At 45.1% G+C, this 14,357-nt stretch overlaps 1 protein-coding gene across 6 annotated transcripts in view; it reads left to right on the plus strand.

The window, feature by feature from the left end:
* LOC136580643 (class I histocompatibility antigen, F10 alpha chain-like) overlaps positions 1 to 14,357 on the plus strand; it is a 72,484-nt gene that overhangs the window by 35,196 nt on the left and 22,931 nt on the right. For all 6 annotated transcript variants that reach the window (XM_066581371.1, XM_066581372.1, XM_066581374.1 and 3 more), the window contains one exon: positions 6,669 to 6,926. In XM_066581371.1, the coding sequence (XP_066437468.1) occupies positions 6,669 to 6,926 (258 nt within the window). The remainder of the gene's footprint in view (positions 1 to 6,668; positions 6,927 to 14,357) is intronic.

Consider the following 14,357-nt stretch of genomic DNA (forward strand, 5'->3'; position numbering starts at 1 on the left):
GTGGGTTTAGTGTATAAATCGGTAGTAAACCCATTCCCCTGTCTAATGACCATGATGTCCAGGAACTGCACCGTAACATCTGAAGCCACCAGCGTAAATTTGAGTAAGACGCCATTCAATTCACCGTGAAATGCAGTCAATTCCTCCGAGGTCCCTCTCCAAACAATGAAGACATCGTCTATGTACCTCCACCAAACCTGGACCTTGGTCCAGGACGGGGAAGTACATAGAAGCGTCTCCTCTACGTAGCGCATAAAAATATTGGCGTACGAAGGGGCCATGTTGGAACCCATCGCCGTTCCGCGCTTTTGCCGAAAAAATTGGTGCCTGTACATAAAAAAATTGTTGGAGAGGATGAGGGAAAGAAGAGCGAGCACAAACTCAATACCGCTGTTAGTTCATTGGGATTCAAGTAAAAAGTGTCTAACCGCCATCAGACCCCGACCATGTGGGATAATAGTGTACAGAGAAGACACATCGAAGGAACCAAGAATCACATTATCTTCAATGACAAGCTGTTGAAGTTTGACCAAAAAATCTGAGGAATCTTTGATGTATGAGTTTGCTGCTGTAGCAAACTGATTCAAGATTTTATCAAGAAAGTGGGAAACATTATTGTAGAGGGAACCTCTGCCCGAAACAATCGGGCGACCTGGAGGGCGGTCAAGATTTTTATGAATCTTTGGTAACGTGTAAAAATGAGGCATTAATGGATGGGTCGGAAGCAAGAAATCAAATAAATGCTTGTCAATAATGCCAGAAAATAGTGCCTCCTCCAATGTGATCCTCAGTTCACTCCGTGATTGGTCAGTAGGATCACAGGTCAAAGCCTCATACACCTCACGGTCGTTCAACTGTGACATAATTTCTTCCTGATAATAGGAAGTATCCATAAGTACAATTGCGCCGCCTTTATCTTGTCTTTATCTTTACACTTGTCTTCCAACAACCCCTTCACCTTTTGGGTCAGCTCAAGACACTCACTTTTCAATGTTTCTTTCACTTTTTCAATTTGCTTCAACTGCTTGGACAGTTTCCCAAAAACTACAGCATGACTCCGTTCCAGCTCCTGGATTTGGGTTCCATGTACTTCATCTTTCTTCTCCAAGCTCATCTGTAGCTGGGACACAAGCCTCTCATGCAGTGCTTCCTGGTTTTCTTTGTAATCTAGTAAGTCTTTCAAGATCTCTGCTTGCTTCTCTGCCTGACTGCAAGCAGCTTTCTCTACTTCCAGCTCTTCCTTGAGCTGACTTATTTGGCACTCAAAGTCACCATTTTTCTTTGCTAACAGCATTTTCAACTCCGCAACCTGATTCTGCAAACCTGTAGTTTGATTACGTGCATCTGTAGAAGCTCTTTCTAACTTGCAACACGTCATCTCCAACTCTTGGGTTTTCATTTGCAGTTTCTTACAGTCCTGTTCATACTGCACAAATTGTGCCTCCAGACATACTCTGCGATCAGCCTCATCGCTGGCTACATCTCTGAGGTCTTGTATCTTTTCATAGGCTGTTGAAAGATATGCCTCAAAATTTTCTTTCTCACTTCTCATTTCTTCTAAGCTCTGTTCACACTGAATATTCTTCTGTTCCAGCAACACTCGGTGATCAGCTTCCTCCTTAGCCAATCTCTCAAGATGCTCATTCTCCTTTAAGAGAGCTGCACTCTTTACTTTCAGCTGCTCAACTTCTTGAAGAATACTTTCCTTTTGTTTTAGGAATTTATCTGTCTGCTCCTCTGTTAAGAGCCTTTGCCTCTTGGCCTCTTCTCCAAGCAGACACAACATAGTCCTTTCTTTCTCAAACTGTGTGGCAAGTCTTTCATTAGCAGTTTGACATGCTTCTTCCAGAAACTTTATATAAGCTTGCATTGGTGCAAATCCCTCCTAAATTTTAACCAAGCATTCTCTTGCTGTCTCACCCTGAACTTCAGGATCTGCACTGACAACCTCACTTGTCTCACTAACAGCAGCATTTTCCTTCTTTTTTGCAGAATTAGTACAAGGGGGTGAAATCTCTACTCTGCGTCTAGTGGTCAACAAGCTGACTGTATGGGACCCATATGTATCATCAGTCATCCTGTATACAACCTCTGTGAAGGTCCAGTAAGCTTGCGGCTTGTTACAAGGCTCAGATTGACCCTATGTGAGAGATGGATGACATAGGCTTTCAAGGGGCTTTCCGTATCTGAACTGTTACTGGCCCCCCTTTAAGAGGTCATCAATAGCTGATCGTCATGGGTCTGCCATCTGTGACTGTGTGATCAGCTTTTTATAGGGCTGCTCTGTCAGTGCACGGCGCCGATGTGTTACAGAAAACTCAACTGCTCTCCTTCCTCTGTAGGATTCACCTCATTGGGAACTTTTCTCTCTCTGAAGGCACAGTACTACTCACTTCAGCAATTCTAGTACTACACACCCCATCTCCATTATTTCTTCCCTCTCTCACAAGAGGTATACTTGCACAGGCACCCACATGGGCGTTGGCTGCACTCATTGCACCCTGTTCACATCCTGACTTCATTTGGGAAACATATTTACACATATTCGGCACAGAATAAATCCCACCATCCCCCACAGATGACATTTCAGGGTTAATTGTCTTTTCTTGCACCACCCGGTCAGCAACACAGTTCTCAGACAAATCTTCTTTAAATGTCCGTTCACACTTTGCGGCTTTCCCGGTATCATCATGCACAGAAAACATTATGTCATGCAGAAATGTCAATCCTTTGCTGTCAGGTTCTTTGCAGTCCATGCCGCCTGAAACCACATCAGGGTTTTTTTAGGTGGCTTTCCTCAACCATCGCCATCTTAACTACTCAGTCCACACTGAACAAAATAAAGCAATCAGTTCACCAACTTGCCTTGTAGCTGTTCTGTGAGGTCCTCTGTTGCCCTGCAAGGCAACCGCAGCTTCAGCCTCCTGGCCCTTTAACCGCAGCTTCGGCCTCCTGGCCCTTTGAACACTGCATACAGCAGGTATCGCACACTCGGCCTCCTGGCGCTTTAAACTCTGCATACAGCAGGTATCGCACACTCGACCTCCTGCAGCTTTATGCGTCACTCTAGACAATGCCCGCATCCTCCATATGTACCCCCCATATGTAGCAAACGGGGGGTACTCTTGCCTCAGGATCGCTGACCTCTCATGCCAGAAATGGCGCACCACACGACTAAACACGGCTCAGGAATATCGTATGTCTTTGTCTGGCTCCTGCCAGCATCTATTTCACAGCACGTTACAGCACAGCAAACCACATCAATGTCCATAAGCACCCCAACTTGGGTGGGAGTCCAGGCGAGTCATCCCTGTCGGACTCTTGCCTTTTTAGGCCACCAGCCTGCAGCACCTCCCTATGCTTCTCTCTCTCTCTCTCTCTCTCTCTCCCTCTCCCTCTCCCTCTCCCTCTCCCTCTCCCTCTCCCTCTCCCTCTCCCTCTCCCTCTCCCTCTCCCTCTCCCTCTCCCTCTCCCTCTGCTTTTTGGCAGGAACTGGCTTTTATCTGGTTCCTTGGTTAACCCTTGCACCAGAAGTCCTGTCTCTGGCCCTCTACAGGCCCTTCTGTGTACTGCACTACTACACCGCGTACAGTCAGTCAAGTTAGATAGTATGCATCGATAGGACGCACACAGGTGTATATAGTGTTTGCCTTAAGCCCAAAATACACACTGTAAACTGTGTATAGTCTTGTTAGATAGTGTTTTTTGACAGGACGCACACAGGGGTATATAGTGTATGCTTTAAGCCCCCCCCCCCCCCCCAAAAAAAAAGTAAACTGCGTATAGTCTTGTTAGATAGTGTTTTTTGACAGGACGCACACAGGGGTATATAGCATACGCTTTAAGCGCCCCCCCCCCCAAAAACTGTAAACTGCGTACAGTCAAGTTAGATAGTATGCATCGACAGGACGCACACAGGGGTATGTAGCGTACACTTTAAGGCCAAAATATACACTGTAAACTGCATACAGTCAAGTTACATAGTATCCATCGACAGGATGCACACAGGGCTATATAGCGTATGCTTTAAGCCCCCCAAAAATACTAAATGAAAAATGAGAGGAGTTTTGTTACTTCATATCTACTCTGTGTACACCACTAGCAGTATACTGCATAAAACTGGTAACAGTATGCAGTATACAGCTGGGATGCTTGTGAATGGTTGGTGCGCACTACTGCTCCCAGCCAGCCAAACTGCTGATGCACAAAAGTACAGTTGTAGTAGTCCTAAAAAGAACTGTTGGGTTCTTGCAATATGGATCCCTACACGCTCCTTCTAAACTACACTACCACTCTCCCTGATTGACAGCAGCTCTGTCCCTCAGCTAATCCAGCTTGTGTGAGAGGCAAGCATCAGCTGACCTGAGTTTTTATGCTCGTAGGTCACCTGCTCCGGCCAGCCAGTCATTGCTATAGATGTGCACAGGGTTGCATGTCATAGCAGGAGGTGCCAAAGCCTTCCCTGCATGTTTATTGGCTAAAAAAAGCTAAACATGTGGGGAGGAGAGGTTGACATTTTCTCGTGGTGCTCACTCGAGTAACGAGTACTCTCGAGTATGCTAATGCTCGAACGAGCATCAAGCTCGGACGAGCATGCTCACTCATCTCTAGTCAGGACCTTTTTAAAATAAATCCTGTACACATGGGCGGTTTGGAGGAGTTGCATACATTTTTTTTATGCCTTAGAGGTCCAGAGGCCCCCTTTTTCAGGGGAGGTACAGTTAGGGTTGTGCTGCCTGGGATCTATTGTACCACATAGGTTCCTAGCAGCACAGCCCCACAGGTGTGGTATTCTTGAGCTGACTGGGTGTGGTGTTCTCCTGCTAGCCAATCACCACTGGCCTGTTGCAGTTAAATATCCTCCCTCTGCAAGAGGAAGCTGGTTTCCTTTCACTCTAGGGTTGGTTGGTTTGCATGCCTGTACATGTGTTATGCGTTTGAACTGGGGCTAGTCCAGTGTTTCTGCAGGTGGACAGACCTTAGGTGTGGATGGCCCTGTTCTATGTATATGGTGTGAACAGCGCCATGTTCTGTATGTCTGTGCAGGTGGCTAGACATGAGTAGTGAACTGTCCTGTTCTCTGTGGTTGTGTGTCTGGCATGCTAACCCTTATGTGTTGCTGTGTGAATTGTGTTCTGTGTGCCTGTCTGTTCTAGTTCCATGTATTAACCCTTGAGGGATAGTCAGGACCGAGGTTCCAGCATGGGGCCGCCTTGCTTATTAGGTAGGGCCCTGCCATTCTCCCTGCAGCTTGGGGTTAGTTGTCTTGCTAGTGTAGGGAACCGCAAGACAACGAGGAGCCTTGATCGCGGCTTGCAGGCCTAAGTATTTTGGCCAATATATGAACCAATACCTCATACTTTGTTAGCTATTACATCTGGTTATGCATGGTGAGTGTGTCGTCAGTCGGTTCCTGTTTGTGTCCTGGTTAGGGATGAGCGAGTATACTCGCTAAGGCACTACTCGCTCGAGTAATGTGCTTTAGACGAGTATCTCCCTGCTCGTCCCTGAAGATTCGGGGACCGCTGCGGAGCGGGGAGCTGCGAGGGAGAGCGGGGAGGAACGGAGGGGAGATCTCTCTCTCCCGCCCGCTCTCCCCTGCTCCCCGCCGCAACTCACCTGTCAGCTGCGGCGGCTCCCGAATCTTCAGGGACGAGCAAGGAGATACTCGGCTAAGGCACATTACTCGAACGAGTAGTGCTTTAGTGAGTATACTCGCTCATCCCTAGTCCTGGTCATGTTCGTGTGCGCCCGGTGTTTGTTTGCTCACACGAACGTAACACACAGCATGTGACTTTAAGTTACTAACAGGCCTGCTGATAGGGGTAAAGTCGTGGCTGACTATGGGGATGCTTTAGTGGGTTCATGGGAAATTTATTTCCAATTTGAGTGTGATGTTTTGATAGAATATGGGAGTTATTATTATTCCATGTACATATGACGTATGTAATATAAGGGTGCAGCAGAACAACTGTAGTGCTGAGAGAAAACATGACATAGCTGAGGATTGACCTAGATGTATGGTTTAGGTGAGGTCTACAATGTTGGTGCTGAGACACGGCTCCAGGCCAGGATAAGGTCTAAGCTACATGTAATGAGGTTGGTAATGGCTGACATCCGGTGAGCAGGTGAATTGCTGCAGCCTGGATTCACAATATGCCCAAATGCTCAATCTTGATTTGACGGTTATGCCGTATGATGGTTCCAGTATGTTTGTCCTAATGCAAACTCCATTCTCTATTAAGCATTGTTTAAGTATCACGTACTTTCCTCCACCTCTATCTGTCACCGCCACCACACGCGCTTCATGTGGACGGACATCCCTGATTGTAAATTGTAATTGTTCTCCAAAATACGTAATAAATGCTGTATCTGACTGCCTGTCAACTCATCACAGCTTCCCCTGGTCTTTATTTTATGGGTAACGGTTAAGGTATCAGGCTATATGCATGATGAATGGTTTGGTGTTTCTAGAAGGCCCACAAAGGAACAGAATAAGAAAAAGATACTTTCTGGATGCAGTCTATAGGAACCATTCACCCCAGACCTTCATGACAACAAAATATGATAGTTACAATGTAGCTTCATTCCCACCAAATAGAGCATCACACAACCCTCGCTGTCATAACTGTCTCTGTGATATGTAACGTTCTGTATGTCTCTCTCAGACAGCCACTCTTTGCGCTACTGTTACATGGGAGTCTGGGCTCCAGGAACTGGAATCCCTGAGTTCTTCAAAGTTGGATATGTGGATGATAGGCAGACATGGGTATACAGCAGTGATACTGGAAGAGCTGTGCCTGTGGCTCCATGGATGAAGGAGGTTCCTGAGTACTGGGAGGCTGAGAGCAAAATTTCTAAAGGAGAAGAGACTTTATTCAAATATGAAATAAAGATATTTATGAACCGGTTCAACCATACTGAAGGTGAGACACGCAATATCCTAAATATCCAATCAAATAGATCCAAAACTGTTATCTGGGCTTACCTTAATATAAAACGTAGGGACTGGCTGGTAAATTTTAGCATGGGGGCAAGCACATAGTACAGGCCCATGGCTGCACAAAGTCAAACCATGCCTGCTGAGTGCGGCTAACGGTTGCACTAATTACTGCCACATTTTGTGGTCAATGGCCACCATGGGTGGGCGGGATTTGGTCATGTACAGCAAGCAGCTGTGTGCTTCTACCCATTAATCTGTTTATCTGTGCAACATAAATATCACACCAGAACTAACCCCATTATATATACAGCACCAGAACCAAGCTTATATCATGGAAAAAATACCAGAACCCAACTCATAACATAAATACAGCAGCAGAAACAATAATTATATTCCTTCACTAAATAGCTAGTTTCATACAAGTGTATTACGGGTGCATTACTGTGTCCCGGATTAACCATGGGTCTACTGGGCTCAACACACTGCATCATAAATATATATCCTAGTCACAGTGGCTATACACAGACTGATATTATCAACATACTGTGATCATATAGTGATACGTATCAGTTCTACACTGGAGCTCCACAGACTGTATTAGTGATTACAGTACAGTTATATTTATTGACTCAGAGGTGACGCCCTCTCTGGAGTTGGTCACTTTTCCAATGTTTTCCATCTGGCCCAGACCTCCATAAAGATTTCTTCCAGTCATGTAAAGTATGCAACAGAGATATATTTGGTACTTTTCCAGCATACCACTAACCCTTTTCCAATTTACAGTACATGAACTCTGCTGCTAACTCAGTTATATGCCTATTGCTGCCCTATCTGCACGATTACTGCACATCAGTGTGGCATAGCATCTGCAAAGAATGCCAAACCGATAGTGCCCCATCTTGTCCCACAGAAGGTAATAGTGCACCACATTGTAAAAGTGCCATCATTTGTGCTGCAAATCGGTAATAGTACTCCTTTTAGTGCCGCACACAGTAATATTCCTTTTGCTTTGTGCTCTCACACAGAAATAATACCCCTTTTGTGTCCCCACATATTAAAGGGGTTCTGACATGAATAATGTTTTTATGCTTTAGCAGCCATTGTTCCCTGGTCTGCCTAATGGACCCAGGGAACCCATGGTTTAATGGCTGCTAAAGCATAAAAAGATAATACTTACCTGTTCTTCTGTTGTTGTTGACATCGGGGGGTCATCTCCCGGCAGGCGCTGCTCCTCCTCTTCTGTCTGCATGAGCCGCGCCGCTCCGGGATCGCGCGCATGCGCAGTGGAGAGGTGCCCTCTGACAGGAGTCAGGACGGGCTGCGTCTCCACTGCGCATGCGCAGCACTCCGGAGTTCAGCCGGACGGACGGGCCGCCCACAGCAAGCACTGCTTGTGACGTGCTTGCTGTGGCGGTCCGTCCGTTGACCTCGGAAGTGCCTGACGGACGGACCAGAGCAGGAAGCGGTCTTTTTGACCGCTCCTGCTTTGCTTTAAAGGCACAGAAGAAGATGCCGGCTGGAGGGGACATGCCTGGCGATCGGGCCAGGCCAGGCAAGGTGAGTACAATTTTTTTTTTTTTGATGTCAGAACCCCTTTAATGATTACCACAGCTGTGACCCTTACCAAGTAATAGTGCCGCTCTTTATATCAATTGTTCCATTAGTAGTAACTGTGCCTACTTGGTAGTAATAGTACCAAGTCCCCCCTTAATAGTAATAGTACCCCACGTGCCCCCATAGTAACAATTGTGCCTTATCAGTATTTATAGTATTCCCAAATACTCCTTTAGTAGTAACTGTGACCAATTACAATTTTCCACTATCTGTAACTCAAAACACTGGGCCGTCACATTTGTGCGGGGTAAGGAAGAATTTCAAAAATTCACTTATTATGAGCTTTTTTTTGTATTTACTGTCAGCTTATTTATATTAATGAACAGCTCAGGGATGGCCTCAACCTTATTGACTGGGATAATGTCCTCAAAAATAAGAGTACAGACAATAAATGGGAAATGTTTAAAAACATCTTAAATACTATGAGAGGTTCATACCTTACAGGAATAAAGGGGTTAGAATGGGAGAAAACCAGTGTGGCTTAATGTGACTCAATTATAGATGTGTAGGGGGCAATAAACACTATATGGACAAAAGTATTTGAACACTGCACGCTTTTCAGAAAAAATTGCTTTATTCTTCTATTTAGTAAGGTGTTGGCCCTCCTTTTGCTTGTATTGCAGCGACAGCACGTCGAAGCAGACTTTCCACAAGTTCTCTGTAGGTCTGGGCAGGAATAGCTCACCATTCCTCCCGCCAGGCTGTGAGAAGAGATGGTTGTGAGGATGAGGGTGGGTGGCGGCGTTGGACCTGTCGCTGCAGTCTGTCCCACAAGTGCTTGATCGGATGAATGAATAGTTATTACAAAAGGAGCAGCTTTTTATTTTATCCATGCCCTTCCCAGCATACCATGTGGCAAACTCAGTATTTGCATATTTGATGAAAAACATGCAGTGTCCAAATACTTTTGTCCATATAGTGTAATTTAAAAAGAAAGCATTTAAACTGCTAAAACAATGTTGTCAGGATTTGAACCTACAACCTCCTGCACTCCGAGCAGTAGTCCTACCTATTGACTAGTCCTAGTCCCGTGATTGCTGTCCTTGTCTCCTGTTCCATGTTCTTGGCTCCGTGTTTTTCCTGTCTAGTCCACCCCGTGTCTTATACCTTCCCCAATTAGTCTCCCTATAAAAGCCCGGCCCTATCACTCCCTCCTTGCGTGTTTTATTGCGCTTTGTGCCTGTAATCAAACTTCCTCTCTGCACATCTGCCTCTCTACCAACTGATTGTTCTCCCGTCTTACCAGACCTCAACTACCTGCTGACTACTCTTCTGCCTGAAGCCGCTGTACTGCACCGTCATCTTGTGTACCATATCCTGGCTACTCTTTGACCATGCTACCCTCTAGTAGTGGCTACAACACGAGATTCTTGTCATGTGCCAGATCCATGACAGAAAAAACAACGCCCAAAATGGACTCCATTGTAGCCAGGTTACGGAAACAAGTTGCGGAATTACAATAGTTCTATGCTACGTACCAGGAGAAAGTCTCTACCTTAAAAAAAGAAGTAGATATGTTACAGTGATAACTACATGAGTCACACAATTCAGAGGTCACCGCCAATACAAAGGATTTCTGAACTAATACCACATCTATTTCCAGATGAGACCCGCTACATTTACCAATGACTGAAAGCAGGTGATGTTTATTATTAATCTGGTGGACGGTGAGGTGCTTGCTTGGGCCTTGCCTTATGTGGAAAATGACAGCACTCTTCTTGACAACCTCCTCACCTTCATTGTGTCTATTGATCAAGTGTTCGATGACCCCCAACTGGTGTGCAGCAGCCGAAAGGAGATGTCATTATCTCTGACAGCATCGGCGTTTGGTTGCCGAGTATACAGCGAAATTTCATTATTGGGCCAATGACCCGTGTGGAACACCACTGCGCAGCTAAGTCAGTTCGGATGAGGACTTTCAGGAGTTAAAGATGAGCTGGCCAGAGTGGAGACCCTGGATGATTTGGAAGACTTTATTCAACTAAGTATCCGCAATCCGCATAGGTCAGAGGCTTACAGAATGGCAAAAGGAGAGGTTATGGTTGTATGGAAATCACCCATCCTATTCGTTCAGTCAATCCACCCTAAATCCTCAACTAAGGATGGACTCTTCACCTGAACCAATGCAGATCAACGTCATCTACAAACCCCTCTCCATGGCAGAAAAAGAGAGGCGCCGCTTTGAGAATTTATGCCTGTACTGCTGGGGGTACGATCATTATGCTACAAACTGTCCTAATACGTTCCAGAGGACCATCGCCCTCATACATGCTAAGACCATAATTAACTCTACCATTCTGAAAGAGCTGGATACTGCTCTACCAGCCATTCCATCTGTCACCCAAGAAGACAAGGAGAGGTATCACTCATCCCTCCTTTTTTATTATCCCTATCAAGATCATGATGGGAAGCCACAAAATCTTAGGCACTGCCATAATAGATTCAGGAGCAGGAGGGAAATTCTTGGACTGCCGTTATGTGCTTGATAACCGTATTGCAACCAGATCTAAAAGTGAACCCGTTGACATGGAAACGGTGGATGGGCTTTCCCTGGTTTCTGGGCCTGTCACTCAGGAGGAAAGTGAACTGGATATTCACATTGAGCCAGATCATCATGAGATGATCAGTTTTCATCTCATCTCTTCTCCAAAATTTCCAGTCATCTTAGGGATCCCTTGGGTCTCTACTCACAACCTGGCCACCAACTGGGAATCAAAAACTATCACCTTCCCCTCAGAGCATTGTAAGGAGAATTGCTGACCCAAGTTGCCCACTTCCAGTTAGGGGCAAGACCGCGAGAGTACTCCTCTACACTCTAGAAAATGAGAAGTTGCCACCACAATACCAGCTGTTCAATGACGTCTGCAAAAAAGAAACTATGACATTGGGAACTTTAAGGAACAAGGAACTTTTAACTATCAAGGTAGCCTTCTATGCATAGAGACATCTGTTGGAGGGAGCTCATCATCCGGTGACTGTTATCACAGACCATAGGAATTTAGAATTTCTTTGTACACTCAAGAGATTATCAGCGAGACAAGCAAGATGGGCCCTGTTCTTTTCCAAGTTTAACTTTATTATCTCCTACTGGCCTGGTTCCAAGCCAATGCCATGTCGAGGATTCAGGTTGAATCAGGGGAGGAGGCTGAGATGGAAAGTACAATTCTTGTCCCCAAAATTTTTTGTGAATTCTTAATCCTAAAGTTTTACTAACAAGGGTTACATAAGGGTATGAAAGTGACCCTTTCCTCAGACAACTTTTCGGGGAAGTAAATCTTTCATACAAGAAAGGGTTCTGGATGCAGAAAAACAGACTGTACATTCCAGACACAGGTCAACTTGAAGTCCTAAAGCACATCCATGACTCCAAACTGGCTGGCCATTCCAGGATCTCAAAGACTTTGGAGCTCCTGCTTCATTTTTTTCTGGTTGCCCAATTGCAAAGAGGATGTGAGAAAGTACGTGTATTCCTTTTGATACATGGGCATAAAATATGATACCTCAAGCCTGTCCTCTGAGTCTTCTACAGCTATTCCCAGTTCCTTCCAGACCTTAGGGATCCATAGCTATGGATTTTATGGACCTTCCCCCGTCAAAAGGGATGACTACCTTTTCTTGCTGTGGTAGACCAGCTTACTAAGATGGCTCGTTTTATCCACACCATAGGGGTTTCTACAGCGGAGTATACAGTGGAACAGGTAGCCAGAGATATATTCAGACTTCATGGTATCTGTGAGGATGAAAATTTCTAGAAGAACTTTTGGGCATAAGCATCCCTGTGAATCTATCATCTGCATTCTACCCCTAGTCCAACGGTCAGACCAGAAGAACAAACCAGACGCTATAAGAGTATCTCTGTTGTTTCATCTCCCATCTCCAGGATGATTGGGTAGATTGGGTCGACTGCAGAGTTTACGTATGACAATGTCAAACATTGTTCTACCTCGCAAAGCCCATTTTTTGCAAATTCTGGGTTTCATCCTGTTTTTCATTCCAGGCCACCCTATAGAGACCCCTATTCACACTGTCAACAAAAGTGCAACATTACAGGAAATGCAAGAAAAGTTAAAGGAAGTTCTATAGGAGGTGCAGACAAGCTACAAGCAAGCTCCGGATTGCCATCACAGGGCCTCCCCGGTCCTTCAGATAGGGGACAAGGTATGGCTATCTACCAGGAACCAAAAGACCCATGTCCCTTTCCCCCACGCTCGGGCCAAAACTTCTGGGGCCTTTTCCAATCATGGAAATAATTTCATCTAGATTTGCCGAGCAATCTGAAGATCCACCCAGTGTTCCACGTAACTCTCCTAAAGCCACTTAAAGAAAAACCCTTTTCAACCACCTCCTCCACCAGTAGAGGTCAGAAGAGAGGAGGAGTATGAAGTGGAGAACATTTTGAAATGTGGAGAGTGGGGTTACAGTACCTCGTACACTGAAAGGGGTATGGGCCGGCTGAGAATTCTTGGGAGCTGGCTCAAAATGTTCATGCTCCAGGGTTCACCGAGGAATTTCATCAAAGGTACCTGGGAAAGCTAGGCCCTGGGACACCCAGAGGCAGTCCTGAAAAGAGGCTACTGTCACTAGTCAAACTCAGAGCAGTAGCACTACCTATTTAGCTTTTTCAGCATGCTTCCTTGTTCTTGTCTTCTGTTCCATGTTCTTGGCTCTGTGTTTTTCCTGTCTCATCCACCCCATGTCTTGTACCTTTCCTAATTAGTCTCCTTATAAAAGCCTGGCCCTGCCACTTCCTTTTTGCATGTTTATTGTGCTTTGTGCCTGTAATCAAGCTTCCTCTCTACATACCCGCCTCTCTATCAACTGATCATCCTCCTGTATTACCAGATGTCGGCTACCTCCTCACTACTCTTCTGCCTGAACTCAATATGCTGCACTGCCATTTTGTGTACTAGACCAAGTCTACTCCTTGTCCATGCTACCCTCCAGTAGTGACTACAACACGAGATTCCAGTACTGTACCAGATCCATGACAAAGGCAGCGAAGAAGCACTAAAAACCTATAAGGAAAAAATAAATAATGTAAAAAGCAAATAAAAGCAGCAAAGGTGTAGACAGAGAGACTAATTGCCAGAGAGCGTAAAACTAACCCTAAACTTTTCTTCAATTATATAAATAGTAAAAAATATTAATACTAAAAGTGTTGGCCCTTTAATAAATAATGTAGTAAAAATTGTAGATGGTGATGAGGAGAAAGCAAATCCAGTTAAATATTTTTGTCTCAAGTGTATTCACAGAGGAAAATGAAATGTCAGGTGAAATGGAGAGTGATAAAGTAAATTCTACACCAAGTATCACCAGTCTAACCCAGGAAGCAGTGCAGAGTAATCTTAAAAAGATTAAAATAGACAAATCACTGAGTCCCGATGGCATATATTCCCTCAGTTCTAAGGGAATTCAGTAATGTGATAGGCAGACAGTTTCTTGGATTGGTGTGTAGCCATTCTAGTACCAATATTCAAAAAGTGGTTAAAAAGTGAACCATATCCGCATGGGTTTGAGGGGTCACTACTGTCAAACAAATCTGATTAGCTTCTATGAGGTGGTAAGTTTTAAATTGGATTAGGGAGAGTTATTGGATCTTGTATATTTGGACTTTCCAAGCGTTTGATACTGTGCCGCCTTGAAGGCTGGTACATAAAATGAGAATGCTTGGTCTGGGTGAGAATGTGTGTAAGTGGGTAAGTAACTGACTCAGTGATAGAAAGCAGATGGTGGTTGTTAATGGTACATACTCTGATATGGTCACCGTTACTAGTGGGCTGCCACAAGGGCAGTATTTGAA

Source organism: Eleutherodactylus coqui, chromosome 10, assembly GCF_035609145.1.
Source record: "Eleutherodactylus coqui strain aEleCoq1 chromosome 10, aEleCoq1.hap1, whole genome shotgun sequence".
Lineage (NCBI taxonomy): Eukaryota > Metazoa > Chordata > Amphibia > Anura > Eleutherodactylidae > Eleutherodactylus > Eleutherodactylus coqui.